Raw genomic sequence first — 19,340 nt, forward strand, 5'->3', positions numbered from 1 at the left:
AAAAAATAAGAAAAACTACCCGAAAATTTAAAAAAAATATGAAAACTAGTGGCATTGAAGATTCAAAACTAATAGGTAGAAGATTAAAACGCTAGTCAGATAAAATTTGGCTGCGCTAGAAACAAAAAGGAATCATGTAAGTACTGAGACTGTCTAACAGTCCACGAAAAAAAGCTTAGGATCGGTTAATGTTCAAAAAAAAATTCGAAATTCTCTTTTTCAAGTCTTAACAGCCATTAAACTTAAAAGCCTTTAACGGAGGCCAAAAACTACGCTCAGCAAAAACACGATGGCAGGTAAAAAATGATTTTCATGCATAGATAATCAATAATCAATAAGAGATCGTAATAAGTCTCAAGACTATGAAAACAACAACAAAAACAGACGAAAACCAAAATCCAGTAAAAAGCGCGAGAAAATTTCGAAGGCATTTAAACCATTAGTTTTTTGCTGGAAACTTTATCTGTGATCTTCTGAGTGTCTTTTCTAAACCAATGGGAAGGATTAGAATAATATTTGAATAATGTGTACAATAATTGGATAATTTTATTAGAGTTCGAAAGTAATCAATAATACAAAAAAATCCAAATTTTTTTTATTTTTGAATTCTTGTGTTATTGAAGTCATATTTTCAATAATTAGAAAATAAAACCACCAAAGAAATTTATTTTAGTTTCAGAAGAAAGCAAGTGAGTTTTGTCAATACAGAGACTGACTAACAGTTCACAAAAATTTTAAGATTGGTTAATGTTCAAAAAAATTTTGAAAAATTATTTTTAAATTCTTGACAGCCCTTAAACTCAATAAATTTCAACAGAAGTCAATAAATACACTGAAATATGCTTCAGCAGGAGTATGGGTTTGTTTGCTATGCATAGTTGATCAATAAGACATCACAATAAGTCTTATGACTATGAAAACAACAACAAAATCAGGCAAAAACCAAAAATTCAGTAGAGAAGTGCGAGAAAAGGTCGAAGCCGTTTAAGCCAATAGAAGCTGTAAATTTATGATAATGTGATAAGATTTCAAAAGTAACCAATAATATGGAAATCTCCAAAAAAATTTAAAAACTTTTTGAAATTTTGTGTCATTGAAGCCTTATTACTAAATGTTAGAAGATAAAACCGCCAAATAGATCATACTTGGTTACAGGACGGAAGAGGGTGCTGTCATCACAGAGAATGACTTATAGTTCACGATAATAAGTTTATGATTGGTTAATGTTCGAAAAAATTTCGAAAAATTTTATTTAAAGTCTTAACAGCCATTAGCTGTCCACTCAAAGCACTAGATATGCTTACTTAAATCTCATTACGAAACATATTGCACTGTTAGTTAGTTAGTTAATGAGTTTATGCCATAAGACTCCAAAAAATAAGTAAAACCTCAAAAAGAAATTCGAAATTTCATTCAAAATTACGCAAACTCAGAGTCGAATTTAAGAAAAACATGAGCAATTCCTTGAAAACGATTTTTTAATCATTGGGCTTCATTTGACTCTAATGGAAATTTTTCATTAACGGAACCTTGATATGAAAAGTGACTTGTCTCTATGTGACGTAAAAAAAAGTAGAAAAGTTTTATAAAAAAAGAGAAGATGTTTTCTGATATTGAAGCTCCCTATGAGACCACAACTACTCTTTTTTATCGCCTTTAGTCTAAAAGGAACACAAAAATGGTTAACTTTTGGCAAGAAATTTAAGTTTGAAACACTTTTTTTTAAAAAAATAAATCTTAATTTGAAGAAAAATCACACTAAAAGTGAACAAATATCCCGTGTTCACACAAAACTTCAATACTCGATAACTCCTCAAAAAAAACAAAAATCATAAAAATCTTTTTAATTTTGAATTCTACGCTGGACCAGCTTTATAGTGATGCCACTCATATTTCTCTGCGATGATTATATCGATCGGCCAAAATTGACTGAACAAAAAAACCATTTGAGTATATAGTTCCTCCCCCCCCCCCCCCCCACAAGTGGGTTCGGAACAATAATTTTGAGCAATCTTGGAGCTCTTAGAAAAAACCTTGAGAGATCCACAAGGCCTTATTGAAAACCAAAAAAAATATGTTGCCGTCCAATCAACTGATTTTTTTTCTAAATTTATTTTACAGATTGTGCACAAAGCTATAGCAATAAGCACACACATAGACACATAAATACGCCTATATATACAGATAAGTTTCGGTCAAAACAGTAATTAATTTTCATTCAACCCTCCCCCCCCCCCCCGCCGCCGAGTTCTTTTATATATAAATTGGAAATTTTGTCGTCGGTTTTCGGCCACAATGTAATTCGAGGCAGTGGGTTTTCGTTTTAAAATGATTCAAGAGAAGAGTTGAGAAAATAGACCGAGGTGATTATTACAAGCCTTAGTTCTAATGGTAAGTAGCATTACAGCATAACTAGTAGGTAGTAACGGTAGTAGTTTTTTTAGTAGTATATGCGTAGGTGGTATTAGTACTGAGGGACTGTTTATACCCCCCTTTTTATTGAGTGTATATAGCTATATGATTGAGGCTTACTACAGGCGCCTAGTAAGCCAAAAAACACCACCACCACAATCATACCACCGTAACACAACCTTATATAACCATATACCATTTTTTAGCTACACACACGCTTATATACACTCATATATACATCACATACCGTTTATTCAATATCATTCTTTGCTCTTTCTTTTTCTTTTTCAGACAAGCTGCTCAAACTACGTAATACTTCCTTAATAACACAGTCTCAGTTGCAACAAATCAGCTCTTTCTCTTTCGCTCATTTCTGCTGTGAATTTAAAAACGCCACCAAATATGGTCAAGAACATATAGGCATACATATTGTGGTTTTGCATGCATTCTATATAGATACTCCCCCCCCCCCCCACCGCCCACCCCAACCTCCAATCCGCATATCGCCGCCTACGCTGTGGAGTATTATGTTGTTATTATTGCACTAAACACGTTTAAATTGACAAGCAAGGGACGGGGAAAAAACCGCAGAAGCGATAGCTGCGTATCGGTCAAAACGGTCCTCTAAATAATTTTCATTCACCCCCCCCCCCCCCCCCCCCACACACACACACACACACATCGGGTTCTTTTCCCATTTGAAGTATCAACCCATTGGCCTCTGCGCTCTATATTTCTTTTCTACCCATTTTGAACCAAAAATTTTAACTAGGTTAATTACACAGGCGCCAATTATTGTGCACTTTTCAACCCTACTAACCTCATTTTACCTCCTTTTAAAAACAAATAATAGATTTATTATGGCCCAAAAATGGATTACTAAGTTCGGCTGGGGATTAAAAACCAGAGCACTAAAAGGACATCAAAGTGCCTTCCCTAATCCATGTAATCAGGATACAAAGCTTGAAATTTAGCTGAACAATTTGACAAATGAGTTTAATCATTTAAAAGTCTTGTAAGTTTATATTATACACTATTTAATCAACATCTGCGCAGTTGCACTAGTGCAGAAAAAAGTATAAATCTTTGATGACCATTTATCAAAAGAAAATATTGTTTCTCCCACTTTTGATGGAAAACAAATCGATGCCTGCTCAGCGGTTGGGACGAATATTTAATATATTCAAAAATTGAAGCATGGAAAAGCGATAGAAGTCTTTCATCGGAAGTTGTTTCAAGAAACACACTTTCTTGAACTTAGATCAATTTTTTTCAAAGTGACTTTTCTGAAGTGAATGTCTTGTTATATACAATCGATATATCCATATATTCATGATAATGATGTGTTCAAAATATAGTAAACAAGGAGGCTCGGTATTGTGCGTTTGCACATAATGTTCCGACCCCTCTCAGCCACGGCTTTGACTTTATTGTCCACCAAATGATGAAGAGATAGAGAACTTTCAAAAATCATTTATTGTTAGAAAATAATTGGATAAAGCATCGCTTTAGCTCCAACAACTATAAAAATGAAACAATAACTCACTAGAGAGCCGATAATAGCTGCCATGTGGGAGCGTAAGAGACAAGACAAACAACAAAGTCAAATAAAAACAATAGGCACTACTTACGACCAAAGCTCATTGTCTACCTATTTAAAAACTTAATGAAAAGGTAAAAAAATCAGATAAAAGCTCAACTAACGCAAATTACTTGCATTTCACAAGAAAAAACTGAGACCTGCTTTTATTGAGAATAATTAACATGAAGATAGAAAACAAAAAGAGGCCGTTAGAAAATACGTTTAATTTTTTTGAAAACAATAAAATTCAAAGTCATGAAAACAACTAGCTATCAACTGAAAAAGTTATTTCAGTTCATTTATACCTTTATACAAAATCATTGAGACTTTTCATTATACAAATTCTCATATGACTACAAAAAGAACGAACACAGGCAAAAATCAAAAAGTTACTTCAATTTTGCGAGGAAACGGTGTCGAAGCCTGTAAGATCACTAAATACTTACTAAAAATACTGAATAGAGTCCATTGCGCTTTATTTAATTCGTTGACGTCAGTAATCTGATATTCAAATTTTTATTAATGTGCCATTACTGTGATGAACGGACAAGACAGCAAAATAGAACCTAAAATTCAAAAAATGTCAAATAAAAAAAAAATATTTTAACTCGTTGTATCAACGATCCAAAAAAATTGTAATTTAAAAACTAAGATAGCAATGAATACAAAATGCTAATTCAATTAAAAAACAATACGACCTTCTTTTTAATTAACTATGCTAAAATATAGCAGAAATATAACTGAAAGTGGCAAATCTCAATAAAAACATATATTTCTTTAATTTTAAAAGAAAATTTAGAAATTACAATCATGAGTTTTCAACTAAACAATGGTAAATAGTTTAACTTGTGGCTGCCTAGTAAGTCAATCGTAGATGGCATTAGTGAGATTACTGCCAATCATTACAAATTAACACTGAAGACAATATTCTACTAAAAAATTTATGCAAACGGATTTGAAGCCGAAAAACCAAATGCTGTTTGCTAAGTTTGTTATTTCGTTCATTGGCTTTTTTTCAGTTATCCAGATTTAAGGTTTGATTTGAAATCATTTTGGTCTGTAACTAACGCAAAAATAACAAAAAAGGTACCAGTTTTTCCGAAAAAATATATAGTGCCTGATTATAATCCGAACAGTTTTTAATCTATAATACTCCACAACTAAACCAATTCTGTTCTTAGTTTTGCTGCTTCTTTATTAAAACAAAACTGTGCCCAAAAACACCGAAATAGCTATTTTGAACAAAAAGTATTATAAAAAAATGATGAATTAAAGATACTTATCGATTTGTTTTTACCAAAAATTTTCATGTATCAGCTAAAACCATTAGATACTTTCTTTAATAGCTCAGTAGTTACCAAATTAGACATTTATTTTTTTGTGCTCAGTCAAAAAACAACAACAAAGAAGATGAAATGCTGGCAAATCAAGATTTTTTTAAAAAAATTTATGGAAGCACTTTGTCGCAGCAATTAAAATCATGAGCTTTACTAAAAAAAAATAAGTCTGTTTCATTGAAGTTTAATGGAACATAAGTAGAGTCCTTTTATTTGAACTTTCTGAAAGCAAAAAAAGATTTTCATAATAGGGATAACAATTGCAAAAATTGTTAAAAAGAAAAAGACAGACCCAAAATACAATCCAAAACGTTTTTCATTGTGAAAATCACTGATTGAACCGAAACTGGCGTTGTTTTGGCATCCAAGCTGCTAAGAAACTAAATTGTTCTAAAACATTGTCTATTAGCTTTTATAAGCAAACGAAAATTTGTATATATCAAAAATAATCTATGCGTTTTATATAAATATCGGTTTAAGTTAGTGAAACACCACAAAATGTTATTTCCAGAAAATTTTCTAGGAACCAGTTGTAAAAACAGCCGTATCTGAGTAAAGAAAAATTGGGTCAGCAGTTTCTATGTCTGTACTGGCCGTAAAATTGGACAAAGTGGGCCAAATATGCATAACTAATGCAATTTTTTATTAAAAAAAGGAAAAAGGGCTGAATCTTCGAAAACTTAGCTAAAAATTTTGCCAAAACAGTTGTTTCAACCAGTTCACGAACTCTTTTATCTTCAAACTTAAAATCATTTAGACTACCGTTAACAATTTTATCATATTTTAGCGAAAAAATTATCAAAATTTATGCTAAAATTACGAAAATTGTGATCAAAACAACGGAAATTGGGCTAACGTTCACAGATCTTTAAACTTTCAATACTCCTCATAAAAACGAAAGTCTGAAAAGTCTTTTTAATTTGAATTTTTACGCTTTACAAGCGTTCTAATGATACCACACACAACCCTGCACGATGATTTTATACCAATTACCTTTTGATTTTTTTGTTCAATACTCCGACTACAGATTACCCGTCGCTATTACACACGTTTTAGCATGCTCAAGTGGATAATTTAAACCCATGTTTGGTTGTGATAGTTTCATATCAAATCCTGCGGGCTGCTGAGGCGCGGCCATGGCCATTACGTACGTTAAAACATACGTGTGATCGACTGTGGTAGTGACATATAATGTTGCGACCCCGCTTATCCAAATTTCCGACTGAATTATCTACCAAATGAGGAATAGAAAGAAATCGTTCAAAAATACACATATTGTTCAAAAATAATTGTTTTAATGAGTTAAAAAGCATGTTTTAAACGCAAACAACTAATTGAATTAAATAATGTGGCATTAAGATCAAAGCCATCTCCCAGGTTGAGGTCCAGACCCAAATTGACTTCTGATCAGACCTAGTCGAGCGCACACCCGTGTGTTCCCAGACCAAAATTACAGGGTCTTTTCGGAAGTTCGAGCGCACTACGGTCTGATCATGGTCTGGAGATGGTCTGATCAGAGGTCATTTTGGTCTGAAAAGTCTGATCATAGGCGGATTCGAGCGCACTTGGGTCTGATAGGAGGCAATTTCGAGCGCAATTGGATCTGATCATAGGCGGATTCGAGCGCACTTTTGTCTGATCAGAGCCGACTTCGAGCGCAATTGGATCTGATCATAAATGTCTTCAAACGCAATTGGGTCTGATCAGGGACCATTTCGAGCGCATTAATTTTTTTCATTTTTTTGGTTTTTTTACTGAAAGATGTTGGCTCTGCCAAGAGGCAGCCAAAAAGCAGCTTTCTGATCAGAGACTCATCTAAAGTCCTATAGCTCTGATCAGAAAAAAAGAGTCCAGTAGATAGCTGAGGCCGGTCCCCTTTAGAAGAAATTTTGATCAACTGGAGACCACGACGTTTCTTATAGAAAGCTGTCTTAACTCATCCATTGAGTCAGAATTATAAACTAATCGGTACACTAAATAAAATTTGTTCTCAACAGTTGGGTTTCGTTTTCTTTTAAAATTGATTTTTCCTTAGATGAATTAAATACTGCAAACATCAGTTTTTATGAAATGAATATATTATAGCAATATTAGGAGACTTTTCGATAACTAAAATCTGTCTCTGATCAGACTATTTCGAGCGCACTTGAGTCTGGTCAGAACCGGTTTGGAGTGCACTTCAGTCTGATCTTAAATAGCTGCAAGCGCAACTGGGTCTGATCATAAATGCTTCGAGCGCAACTGGGTCTGATCATAGTCTGATTAAGGTCTGGGCAATGGTCTGAATTTGAGTCTGGACCATGGTCTGAAGATGGTCTGATCAGAACACCTTCGGTCTGAAAAGTCTGGTCAGAGACCTTCTGTGTCTGGAAAGTCTGATCAAAGGTCACTTGGGTCTGGAAAGTCTGATCAGGGTGAATTTCCGTCTGGAAATTCTGATCAGAGATAATTTCGGTCTGGAAAGTCTGATCAGAAGCAAATTTGGGTCTGGACCTCAACCTGGGCTAGTAAGAAAGATTTACCGTCAACACTATTGAAACAGAGGCGTCACGAAAATCCCACGAAAACCACAGGCACCAGTCCAGAGACTGATTTACTTCGGATAATACCCACTCGAATGGACAACCATTACTTCTGAGCTCAAATTTACAGGGTATGAACGACCTAAAAACGCCATTTAGTCTGATCAGAGGCGGATATGAGCGCACTTGAGTCTAATCAGAGGTTATTTCAGTTCGGCCCCTCACCATGGGTAGCATCCTTATTATAAGAACGGTGGTTACAGTTGGGCCAAATTGCATGTATTTATACTCTAAAAATGGTAGGCAAAATGGTATCGTAATAATCAGGGTTCTGTTCTTACAACAAAGGTGTTTGATCATAATGAACAAAGACCCACAAACGTTCGTCTCTCTCTCTCTGTCTCTGTCTCTTTCTGACATTGCATCTTTAGAATCTTTCTCTCTTTGTCCAATTAGAGATGAAACCTCGTTTGTGTCTTTATCTCTTCTTCTGTGTCAATAAACGGATTGTTGTTGCAGATAACATAATGTAGGTGAAGTTAATCACGAATGTATAAAGTGAAAAGGAGAATAAAATACAAATGTTCAAAACTGACATTTAATAATCAGAGGTCATCCAATCAAGTCGCAGTTATAAACTTGAACAGTAATAACCCTCGTTATGAAAATTTTGATTAGTTCATAGATTTATAGACTATATGACCGACCGATCGCTGTTCTTTTCGTTCATAATTATATAGGCTCGAATGGATTAATTCGTAGATACTTATAGATGCATAATTTAATTTTGATCGAAAGCGCCGAAACTTTACTTTTGTCTCTATTCTTCATTCGCCAATTCTCACACCCAAAAACAAGAGACTTAACACTTATTGCAAATAATCTACCAGAAAAACATAAATTTTTATATTTTTTTTCAATTGCTGCATGACTTTGGCGCAATAATAAAAACAAAATACTGAAAAGATGTCTAGCGCATTGTCAAAAACATAAAGACAGATATTTGAAGTTTTAATTGGGTTCCAACTTTTGGGGCTCAAAAGAAATTGAACTTTCTGATAACACTACAAGGAAGTCATTTATGGATCAAAAAAATACTTTCAACTCCTTTGTTTTGCACTGAATTAATACAAATCTTTGCTATCTAGCTTTGATTAGGAATCAAAAGTTTTGCTCATTAAAGGTTCAAATAAGTGTGTTTTTGGTTAAAGAATTCTTCATTCTTCTCAATCGCTCTCTAAAACAATGAGTCCTGTTCTCCTTAAGTTTCAGAATTCTTCTCGTTTCAGTTTTGCACTAGTTTTTTTCAAGATTGCGCTCCGGAAAAAGTCAATCGAAAGGCTAAGAGACGAATTAATTATTATTAAGAACAGATTTTGGTGAAGACGCATGAAAATTTTGGACAAAAAACTAAATGCTTATAAATAAAAATGATTGCCAGAAAAGTTTCGAAATACAATACAAAGAATTGAGAAAAAACAAGACATTACTACCAAAAACTAAAAATAAAAACAGAAAAGCACCCCTGCTTATTTAAACTAGCATGGAACTGCATACGGGTCCGAACGCTTGAGAAATATATTTGAAAAAAAAATTGGAAAAGACTGAGTCGAATATTTCAATAATAGTGACGAATATTTCAATTTTCAAGCAAATTTAATTCACTCTTTCTCACTGCCACTGTTGTTCAAATATACTTACATTTCCGACCTTAAAACATTTAACGTAAACAAGTAGGCTAGGTAATGTGCGTTCGCACATTAAGTTCCGACCCCGCTCATCTACATTTTTCACTTAATTGTCAACCAAATGAGGAAGAGATAAAGAAAAGTAACATATCAACATATCGTTCAACAAACTACTAAAAGAATAAAAACAATCTATTCTAGAGGGTTTATGAGACCTGTGGCTAAAATATTAAGAACTACCAGAAAAGACGGCAAAAAAATCAAATAGTTACAAATATTAATTACGACCAAAACTCCTTGTCCTTTTTTTGAAAACCATTATTAACCAAATCAAAATGGCATCTGATAAAATTTATACAACGAAGAATAACCGGTACCTGGCAACAAGTAGACTAGAAATGAGCAAAAAGGGCAAAATTTATTAAAACATTGCTTTTTAAAAAAAGAATTTAATTCGAACTGATTAGAAACATTACGCATCAAATGAAATCATTGAGAGAGTCTTTTATACCTCAATAGAGAGCGACTGAGGCCTTTCGATATCCAAGATATGTCATATGAATACAAAAAGAACGATAAATACAGGGAAAAACGAAAAATTTGCACGAAAACTTATGCACGAAAACGATGTCCCCCAAATCAATAAAAAATTAAGCTGATCACTAAAAACAACAAAAACCTTCCTTTGCATTTTTTGCTGCGACAACATTTGTAAGTCAAATGATGCCCAGTAGTGTGATACTGTGGAAAGAAAACAAAAACCTGCAAAAAGGGGCAAATTTGCAAAAATCGAAAAAATTGGTTTTATGAAAACTGGTTGTTCCAAGAAGAAAGACCATTTGAGGAAAATGAAACCGTTATGAAGAGCAAATTGAATTTTGAAAGATAAATGATATTAATTGTATATAGAGACTCTGGGCTGCAAATTAACAGAAATAAAATTGGCAGATCTCAAAATTCCATCTCTTTTTTTTATTAAAAACAAATATTTTCAAAACTCATAGCCAACGAAAGCTTTCGACCAAAAGAGTAGACAGTTCGTCTAGCAACTACTCGGAAAAACAAATTGCGACTGTTATTAATGAGACGAGACTAAATTATAAGAGTATAAAATAACATTAAATAGAAGCTGAACTAAAAAGTTTCCTAAACAACTTTACGAAACTGCAGTTTTGGAGCCATTAAATTTATAAGATATTAACCGCGAGAATATAACATCTTCATTTGCGCTCCTGTGATCATTTTAACACCTTTTTATAAAACGATTATCACCAAATGACAACAAAAAGAGCCATAAAAACTGAAAGGTATCTCACCTTCACAAAATACTTCTGAAACAAGTTGTCTAAGCCTTGAAGACAAAATTCAAAAAGGTTAAACAACATAAAAATTATTGTTTGATTCAACAAAACATTGAGAAGAGCTCTAAATACTGAGGCTAGTTTACGAAACTGATACAACATTTTAAAATACAAAAAAACGCATAGCAGAACAAAAGGGATAAAATGAAAAATACTATTACTCTTTTTTTCATAAAATTAATTCGAAAGTCAAAACAGCCATTAGTTATTTACCGATATCAGTTATTTAAATTCAATTGTTTTTCTATATTTGACCATTGAGACCTTTAGTTACACAATATTTGGCATATGACAGCAAAAATTAACAACAGATAAAGGGTGAAAATAAGAAACTTCGATATCCAGGATATGTCATACGACTACAAAAAGAACGATAAATACAAGGAAAAACGAAAAATTTGCACGAAAAGTTATGCACGAAAACGATGTCCCCCAATCAATAAAAAATTAAGCTGATCACTAAAAACAATAAAAATCTTCTTTTGCATTTTTTGCAGCGACAACATTTGTAAGTCAAATGATGCCCATTAATGTGATACTGTGGAAAGAAAACAAAAACCTGCAAAAAAGGGGCAAATTTGCAAAAATCGAAAAATTGGTTTTATGAAAACTGGTTGTTCCAAGAAGAAAGACCATTTGAGGAAAATGAAACCGTTATGAAGAGCAAATTGAATTTTGAAAGATAAATGATATGAATTGTATATAGAGACTCTGAGCTACAAATTAACAGAAATAAAATTGGCAGATCTAGAAATTCCATCTCTTTTTTTTATTAAAAACAAATATTTTCAAAACTCATAGCGAACGAAAGCTTTCGACCAAAAAAGCAGACAGTTCGTCTAGCAACTACTCGGAAAAACAAATTGCGACTGTCATTAATGAGACTAAATTATAAGAGTATATAATAACATTAAATAGAAGCTGAACTAAAATGTTTCCTAAACAACTTTACGAAACTGCAGTTTTGGAGCCATTAAATTTATAAGATATTAACCGCGAGAATATAACATCTTCATTTGCGTCTCCTTTGATCATTATAACATCTTTTTTTGAATCGATTATCACAAAATGACAACAAAAAGAACCACAAAAACTGAAATGTATCTAAACTTTACAAAATTCTACTGAAACAAATTGTCTAAGCCTTGAAGACATAATTCATAAAGTTTAAACAACAGAAAAATTATTGTTTGATTCAACAAAACATTGAGAAGAGCTCTAAATACTGAGGCTAGTTTACGAAACTGATACAACATTGTAAAATACAAAAAAAAACGCAAAGCAGAAGAAAAGGGATAAAATGAAGAATACTATTATTCTTCTTTTTTATAAAATTAATTCGAAAGTCAAAACAGCCATTAGTTATTTACCAATATCAGTTATTTAAATTCTATTGTTTTTCTATTTTTGAGCATTGAGACCTTTAGTTACACGATATTTGGCATAAGACAGCAAAAATTAACAACAAATAAAGGGTAAAAATAAAAAACTCTACCAGTTTCTGTAAGAGAACGGTGTCGCAGCCCTTCAAAACATATGTTATGAAAATAAAAATTACGGTGATTTTCAAATATTGTAACGCTTTTTTCAGTTCGATTGGTAAATAATGCGACAATTTACAAAAGAAACCAAAACAACAGCAAAAATGGGAATTTATGCACAAAAATCAGAAAATTTGTATGAAATTTCTATGTCTATGTAGTACCAAAAGCAAGAAAAGCTTCTGTTAAAACATTCGGTCACAAAGTTAGTTTTTGTTCTATAAGGAGGAAAGGTTGACCTGTACTTTTTGAGAATAACCAAAGTGTTGACTAAACTAACATAAAAAATGAACAAGCTCAAAAAATCACATAATTTTCCTTAAAACAAATACATTCAATAACATAAGAGACATTAGGTAACAAACGAATAAAAAGAAAAAGGTTCACTAGCACCTCTCGAGAACGAAATTTAAATCATTGAGTGGTTGAACTGAGTGGTTGAAAAATCAGACCGCCAAAAAAATAACAATTGAAGGCAAAAGACAAAAATTCAGTTAAAATTTGCTAAAACTCTTCCTCAAAGCCATAAAAACCCTTTAGTTCTCTAAAAACAAATTAAATCTACATTCGGCCTCAAATTTATGTAAATTAGAGTTGTCAGTAACGCTGTGAATAAAAAATGTTGTCAATTTAACAACATTAAAAAACAAAAGCAAAATATTTTGAAAAAAAGGCAGCATGAAAATAAAAACCAAAAAGTCTCTGATTCTAAGAGTCCATGATATTATCAAACCTCTCCCTAATTTTGTCGAGCAACCAGCAAACTGACCAAGTGTTCCAATTTATTGCGAATTAGACCAATTGTTCAGTGGAATTCTTCAAATATTGAAAAGGAAAGATCCATTTTGTATAATTATAGAGTTAAATCTGCAAAAAACGGTTAAATCTGCAAAATTTTAATTTCAGAAGACTTTCATACGGCGCCTAATTACAACTGGCGTTCTTTTTGAGATTAGGGAGTCTGTCCGTGCTTAGGTTTCTAGGTCACTAAGTCTGGCAAACTTTAACAAAGTGGACCAAAAAAAGCATGTTTTTTTTACCATTTTTGATGACAAAAATTTGAATTTTGAAAATATTATCAAAAACTTTAACCCAACAAAACTTCAGTCAAACAATTCAGCAACGTTTTCCTATCTCTAACGGTAACAACAACACTCTGTTGTTAAAAATTTTAACTTATTTTGAATTATATTAACGAAATTGTTTCAAATGTTAGCAAAAATTACTGAAAATGTGAACAAAAACTGTCGAATGTTCACAAAACTTTAAACCTCGATAACTCCCTGTAAAACAGGAAAATCGAAAAAATCTTTTATATTCCGTATTTTACGCTGGACGGGCTAGGCTTTTTAATGATACCACTCACAATTCTCTACGATGAATTTATCGGTCGGCCAAAATTGACTGAAAAAAAGGCCCAGTTGAGTATCTAAAGTGGGGGTCGGAACAAAAAAATTTAGGTAACCAGTCATTTTACCATTCATACGAAAAACACACAATTTTTTAAATGATAACTAATAAAATACACTATCTAATTGGATTTAAAAAAATGAACTTCAATAGCGTCTTTGAAAAGTAACTATGGCGTCTAAGTCATTAAAATATATAATAACATGGAAAACCAAAAATGTCATCAAAAAGGAAATTAGTATTTTTTAAAAAGGAAATCAGTATTTTTTGCAAATGCCTCTTACATATTGAGCGCTTGTTAAAAATCCTAAATTGTCAAAAAACAGCGGGATTATTTTTTTGCTCAAGTTGTGACAAATGTTTAACCTAGATATATTAGACACACGATAAAAAAGATTATACACGATAAAAAATATCGGGTAAATAATGTAAACATTGCATACAAGCAATAAAACTTCTTTTTTGTAATATCTTAGTTAGCATGTCAGACAGAAACAAAAAGCCATAGATTTAGACACGCGAATTAAGATGTATTCCAGAGTTCGTGAGCTGGCTATCACGTCAAAACGAGCCCATCGGTTTGCCTGAGACACATTAAAATAAGGCTATCTTGAAAAATTTTGGCTTAATTTGACTATTTTACAAAATTTGGGCCACTAAATTGACCATAGGTAGTCTCTGAGCTTTTCCCATAAAAACTGCCTAGTTGGAACAATGATTCGCTTTACACAGCTTACTCATTATAGAAATGTTCAAAAATTTTTCCCTCGTCCGTTGTAAGTTCAGAACCTAATAAATTCAGGTTACGTTGGCAGGTCACACGGAAAGATTGGTAAAAGCTGATAATCCTGATACCGATATATAGGCTGTACTTAAATTTCCCGATTTCTTTTTATCTTATGTTATTTTCTACCAATTAACCCTGAGCCCAGCTGCAATTGTCAACAACGTGATATCAATTACTTGTGAGTTAAGATGAGTTTGACGTGCGTGAGTAGATCCACGATAGACTCTATCCACATAATCCAGCCAATCAACTTCGACGAGGACATTCTTCCAGAGGTGGGCGCTATTGGGAAGTACCAGTATGTGAGATACCTGCTTCTAAACCTGATTGCAATCCCGGTCTGTGTCAACTGGCTGGCTGATTTGGTGCTATCGGCAGAGATACCTCACTGTTGTAACATACCCAACATGCACACGGTACCCATTCTCAAGTTTCACACGAAAAAGTTTACCTAGAAATGATTTCAACCATGAGTTCCCCAACCAAGCATACCTTAAACTTATGATTTTAAAATTAAAAAAAAAAGTTTCACTTTACCCATAATTAACTAACACCTGAACTTGAGAAAAACGCATAAGTTTTAGTATCAAACAGGTGGTTAGTATTGAAAACTCCGTGAAGCTGTCTATGTGATGATGAGCTCTTACTTAATCATAGCTTCAGGTTGACCATAGCCTGACCAATGTTGGCTTCAATGATGGTATCACGTGAAAGTTTCAGACACAAAAAAAGTGGCTATAGTCACCAAAAAAGAGCAATGCTGCTCATGAAAAGAACAGTCTGAAATGTGGGGAATAATAAGAAAAAAAGGGCAGCTGAGAACAGGCTACTGTGGCCTAATGCTGTTCCGCTGCGATTACGCAGGAACTAAAATTATTATTAGTTATTATTATTAAAATGATCAATCAGACCAGCTTCTTTGGAGAGCTAAATGTAGGCTGCATTCCCATTCAATGAGTTTACTTGAGTCTGAAGCAAAAGTTAAGTTAAGAGACGATTTTTGCCAATCAATTTTATGCCATAATTGAGTTGAGCGTGTTTTTTTGTAACATAAGGGGAGGAGCATGGCTTTTTCAAAATTCTAAGACTCGGCTGGGTAGTCTAGAAAACCCGATGATCACAATTTTAGTAATTAAAACATATAGGCAGAATTTGAAGATTGTTACATTTATCGTTTTTTTCGTTTTATTAGAGATCTCAAACTGATCTTATTAGCTCTCCAATTTTTGAAAAGAGATCTAGGTTTTGAAGAACACATTTTTTATGACAAGATAAACGTCGGGATCTTATTCACTTTTTTTTAATCATCGTAAGACGCCAGCAAACTTGAATCCGCTCATCACTAGTGGTTTCATACCCAATTTAGCAAACATTTATTAGTCCTTCCATTTTCCTCATCCAATCATTGGAGCAGACATAATTAATGTCTAAAATTTCAAAAGTTAAAAAGCTATCAGTACATTCCACAAATAATAACAATAATATAAAAAACAAAACTGACTAAGTTGTAATTTTCACGGGTACGTCACTTTAGAGAACAAATCAGTAACATCGTTAAGTAGGCGGAGTTCAACCCTTGTAAAGAACAAAAAAAGCTGATAAAAGAAACAAGAAAACTTAACTTAAATTAGAAAACTTTTATTACACCTCATAGTTTGTACTAAAAAAATTCGGAAACTTCAACAAAATGTCAAATAGTAAGAGTTTCCAATCTTCGTCTGTCTGAACAATTGACATTCTGCTAATTTAGTGATATAAATTTGTAAAAACTGACGCACTTCAAGCTGTATTGGTTCACATTACAATAAAAAAATGAAAGGCTGAAAAGTAAATAAATTTTGCGTTTCATTAGTAGTCAAGCATATAAGGTTTTCCACTTTGACCCAAAATGGTACTTATATATAACTGATTTATCAGTTGGTTTCCAAAGCCTTGAAATTTTAGTGCAAAATTTTTGAACAAGGCTAAAAAAAATTCAACAACAGGAACAGCAATTTTAGTCTACTCACAGAAACTCACATAGAACATTTTGTTTCTCAGGAGTAAGCAAATGTTTAGGTCCAACAGTTTTTAAACCGTTTAAATAAATATATCTATCTGTTGTTTCTCAGCAAGCTTGTTTGGTTTCAAATTCGAACGAATTTTTGTGTGAAATGCACAAAAAAACTTGTATGTTCACTCGAATACTTTGTAGAAACGGAAGAACGATAATAAGTTGATTTACAGGGTAGAGTGTATTCATTTACTCATTTACATGATATTTTTGGGCTTATATCTAGGACTCTTTGTATGAAACATGTATGAAACACAATGAATGATGTCACAGCAGAGATTCTCTGCGTCTTTCCGTAAGAATTCTGCTTAAAAAACCAAACACAGTTTTGGGTGAGCACTCACGTTGAAACACCACATTTCAGAAAATTATCACGAAATTTCACAAGCTATCAATTGGTTAAAAAGAAAAGCCCATTGGTTTCGCCCGATAACATCCTGTAAACTTACAAGACATATTTCGTAAATTGGCTGATTTTCGTGAGTTCTTTTTGAAAAAGTCTTTACAACGAGAAAATGGAAAAAAAATGATTTTTCGTTGAAAATTTTATGACTCATCGTGTAATTATCTTTTACAAAATGGTGCAAAATATCTGCACTTTTTTGCCGGAGGTGAAATCAGCATATTTGTCTGAGTTCAAAACATAAGGAATGACTGAGTTGCTTAGCTTGGTCTCAGATGATATGACGTTTTACAATAAGGGGTTCATAATAAAGTGGCGGAAAAAAAACTTGACAATATTTTGGTCTTACTCTGTGTTGGTAAGAAAAATATGGTCCAACGTCAAACAAGTCAAATTGAAATGGATTTTAATTTAAATTTCTTGACCAGTCGTAAATATTAACAAGTCTGTTATACTAAAAAGTTCAAGTCATGAGTTGCAAGTCATAGGTATAGCGTACCCTCGACCAAACCCAGAAAAACCCAGAGACAACAAAAACTATTTTTTTTCTATCGCAAAGCGTACAGTTGCCCCATTAAAGCAAACTACTCTACCCAAACTTGAAATCGAGGAACAACTAATTGCAGTTCGATTACACTCAACTATCTTGAGAGAGTCGTCTTCTTTAATCCAATTGATAAATCTGTGTTCCCGACAGTTAGACAGGTTGACTTAAAGTGGATTGCACCTTCAAAGAAGCAACCTGTATATGTTGCAACCTGTATATGTGGCAACAATTGGATCAGAAAAACGTAAACATTTAATAATCAGTTTTAAAATGGTTTCAATTCTCGTACGTTACTCTTTGGGTTGTTAGAAGTTAACGGCAGTAGATTCATTTTCAATTGTGAAGCAGATTGCGAAGATGTGTGTTACGCTAGATCATGGAATACCAATGAGACGATTTTTACTTTTGATTGCCTTACATATAGTTCGCGAACTTTCTTTGCCCAAATTTTTGTCAACATTTAAATTAATTGTTTTTTTTTGTTTATGTGTCTTAGCATAAATTTTCAAGTGAATAAGGTTGTTTGAATTTAGTTTATATCAAAAGAATATTTCTGAAGTGACGAAATCGCAGTAGATTTGACAAAAGCACTTTTGAATAGTGAAAATTGCTACATGGTACTTTATCATTTAATCTCCTGCTCCAAACAATGAGGGGATACAAAGGTTACCTAGCTCAAATCCTTATAAAGTGAAGTTTGTTGAATGCCCGGACTGAACTGCAAGTCAAGATCAGTACTGGGCACGTCAAATTTCAAGTCTACAAGCATATATCAGTACTGTGCACGTCTAAAAACAAGTCTGCAAGTCTGACAGGACCTTACAAGGACTTGGATTACACTCGCAAGTTGATTCCCAAGTCAAAACCAACTTTTCAAAAAATTTCGAGTGAAAATTTCGAATTGAAAAAATTTTCGCAACGTGCCACGATTTTGGCATTACTTTTTGGGCACCTTCCTGGGGTGCTGTAAAATGTTGCCGGGTGCATACAAATTGTATATTAGCACCCCGGGGACCTGTTGAGGGTTATTCAGCACTAATTGTGGGTTTTTCAGGTGTTCTGGGCTGTTTTCAGCCATTTTCAGCCCCTAAAATAGCCAAAATCACCAAATTTAAGTACTTTTCAGATCAGCCAAATGTCGAACCTTTCGAACCGGGGCAAAATTGTCAAAAATGGTGCTACTGTGAGGGTCCCCATGATAGCCTGAGGTCCCGTTATTCGACCAATCGTTGATGCACTGCACAATCCAAATTTGAGAGACCCAGAGGAAGACCAGCGTTCAAGCCAGCGTTCCAGCCATAACGGCCAAAGTACTGGCCAAAAGAACTTTGTTGTGCCCCAGTATCAGCTCGTTCAGGAGCCAATGTTGCCCTCTGTTAGTTATAGTGTGCTTTTTTAAAGGGTTATGTTGATATATCGAGTTACTATAGAACGAGCATTAGCTAACTCGGATCGACTGGGTCAACTTGCCCCCTGCTCATAGGTCGGTCTTTCGCCAACCACTGATCAAAATAAAGAGTCATATATATGGTTGTAAATCTTATTTCAGGGCGGTTCTAGTAAGCCAGGTCTGGTCCCGATTGAATCAGTATTTTGGGAAATATTCATGGTTTTGGGACCTATTTTGGACGTTTTTTGGGCCATTTCTGACGTTTTTTTTCGGCTATTTTTTGACGTTTTTGGAACCTATTTTGGAT

At 33.4% G+C, this 19,340-nt stretch overlaps 1 protein-coding gene across 4 annotated transcripts in view; it reads left to right on the top strand.

The window, feature by feature from the left end:
• Nucleotides 1–8,480: 8,480 nt before the first annotated feature.
• The window catches only part of LOC142343857 (organic cation transporter protein-like), a 44,004-nt gene continuing 33,144 nt past the window's right edge, over nucleotides 8,481–19,340 (top strand). The window contains exons 1-2 of one of the 4 annotated variants that reach the window (XM_075395223.1): nucleotides 8,481–8,499; nucleotides 14,719–15,056. In XM_075395223.1, the coding sequence (XP_075251338.1) occupies nucleotides 14,829–15,056 (228 nt within the window). In that variant the 5' untranslated portion in view covers nucleotides 8,481–8,499; nucleotides 14,719–14,828. Of the gene's footprint in view, nucleotides 8,612–14,512; nucleotides 14,525–14,668; nucleotides 15,057–19,340 lie in introns of those variants that run through there. The other 3 variants (XM_075395224.1, XM_075395225.1, XM_075395221.1) reach the window with 3 other exon arrangements.

This window comes from Convolutriloba macropyga, chromosome 8 (assembly GCF_964194025.1).
Source record: "Convolutriloba macropyga chromosome 8, txConMacr16.3, whole genome shotgun sequence".
Lineage (NCBI taxonomy): Eukaryota > Metazoa > Xenacoelomorpha > Acoela > Convolutidae > Convolutriloba > Convolutriloba macropyga.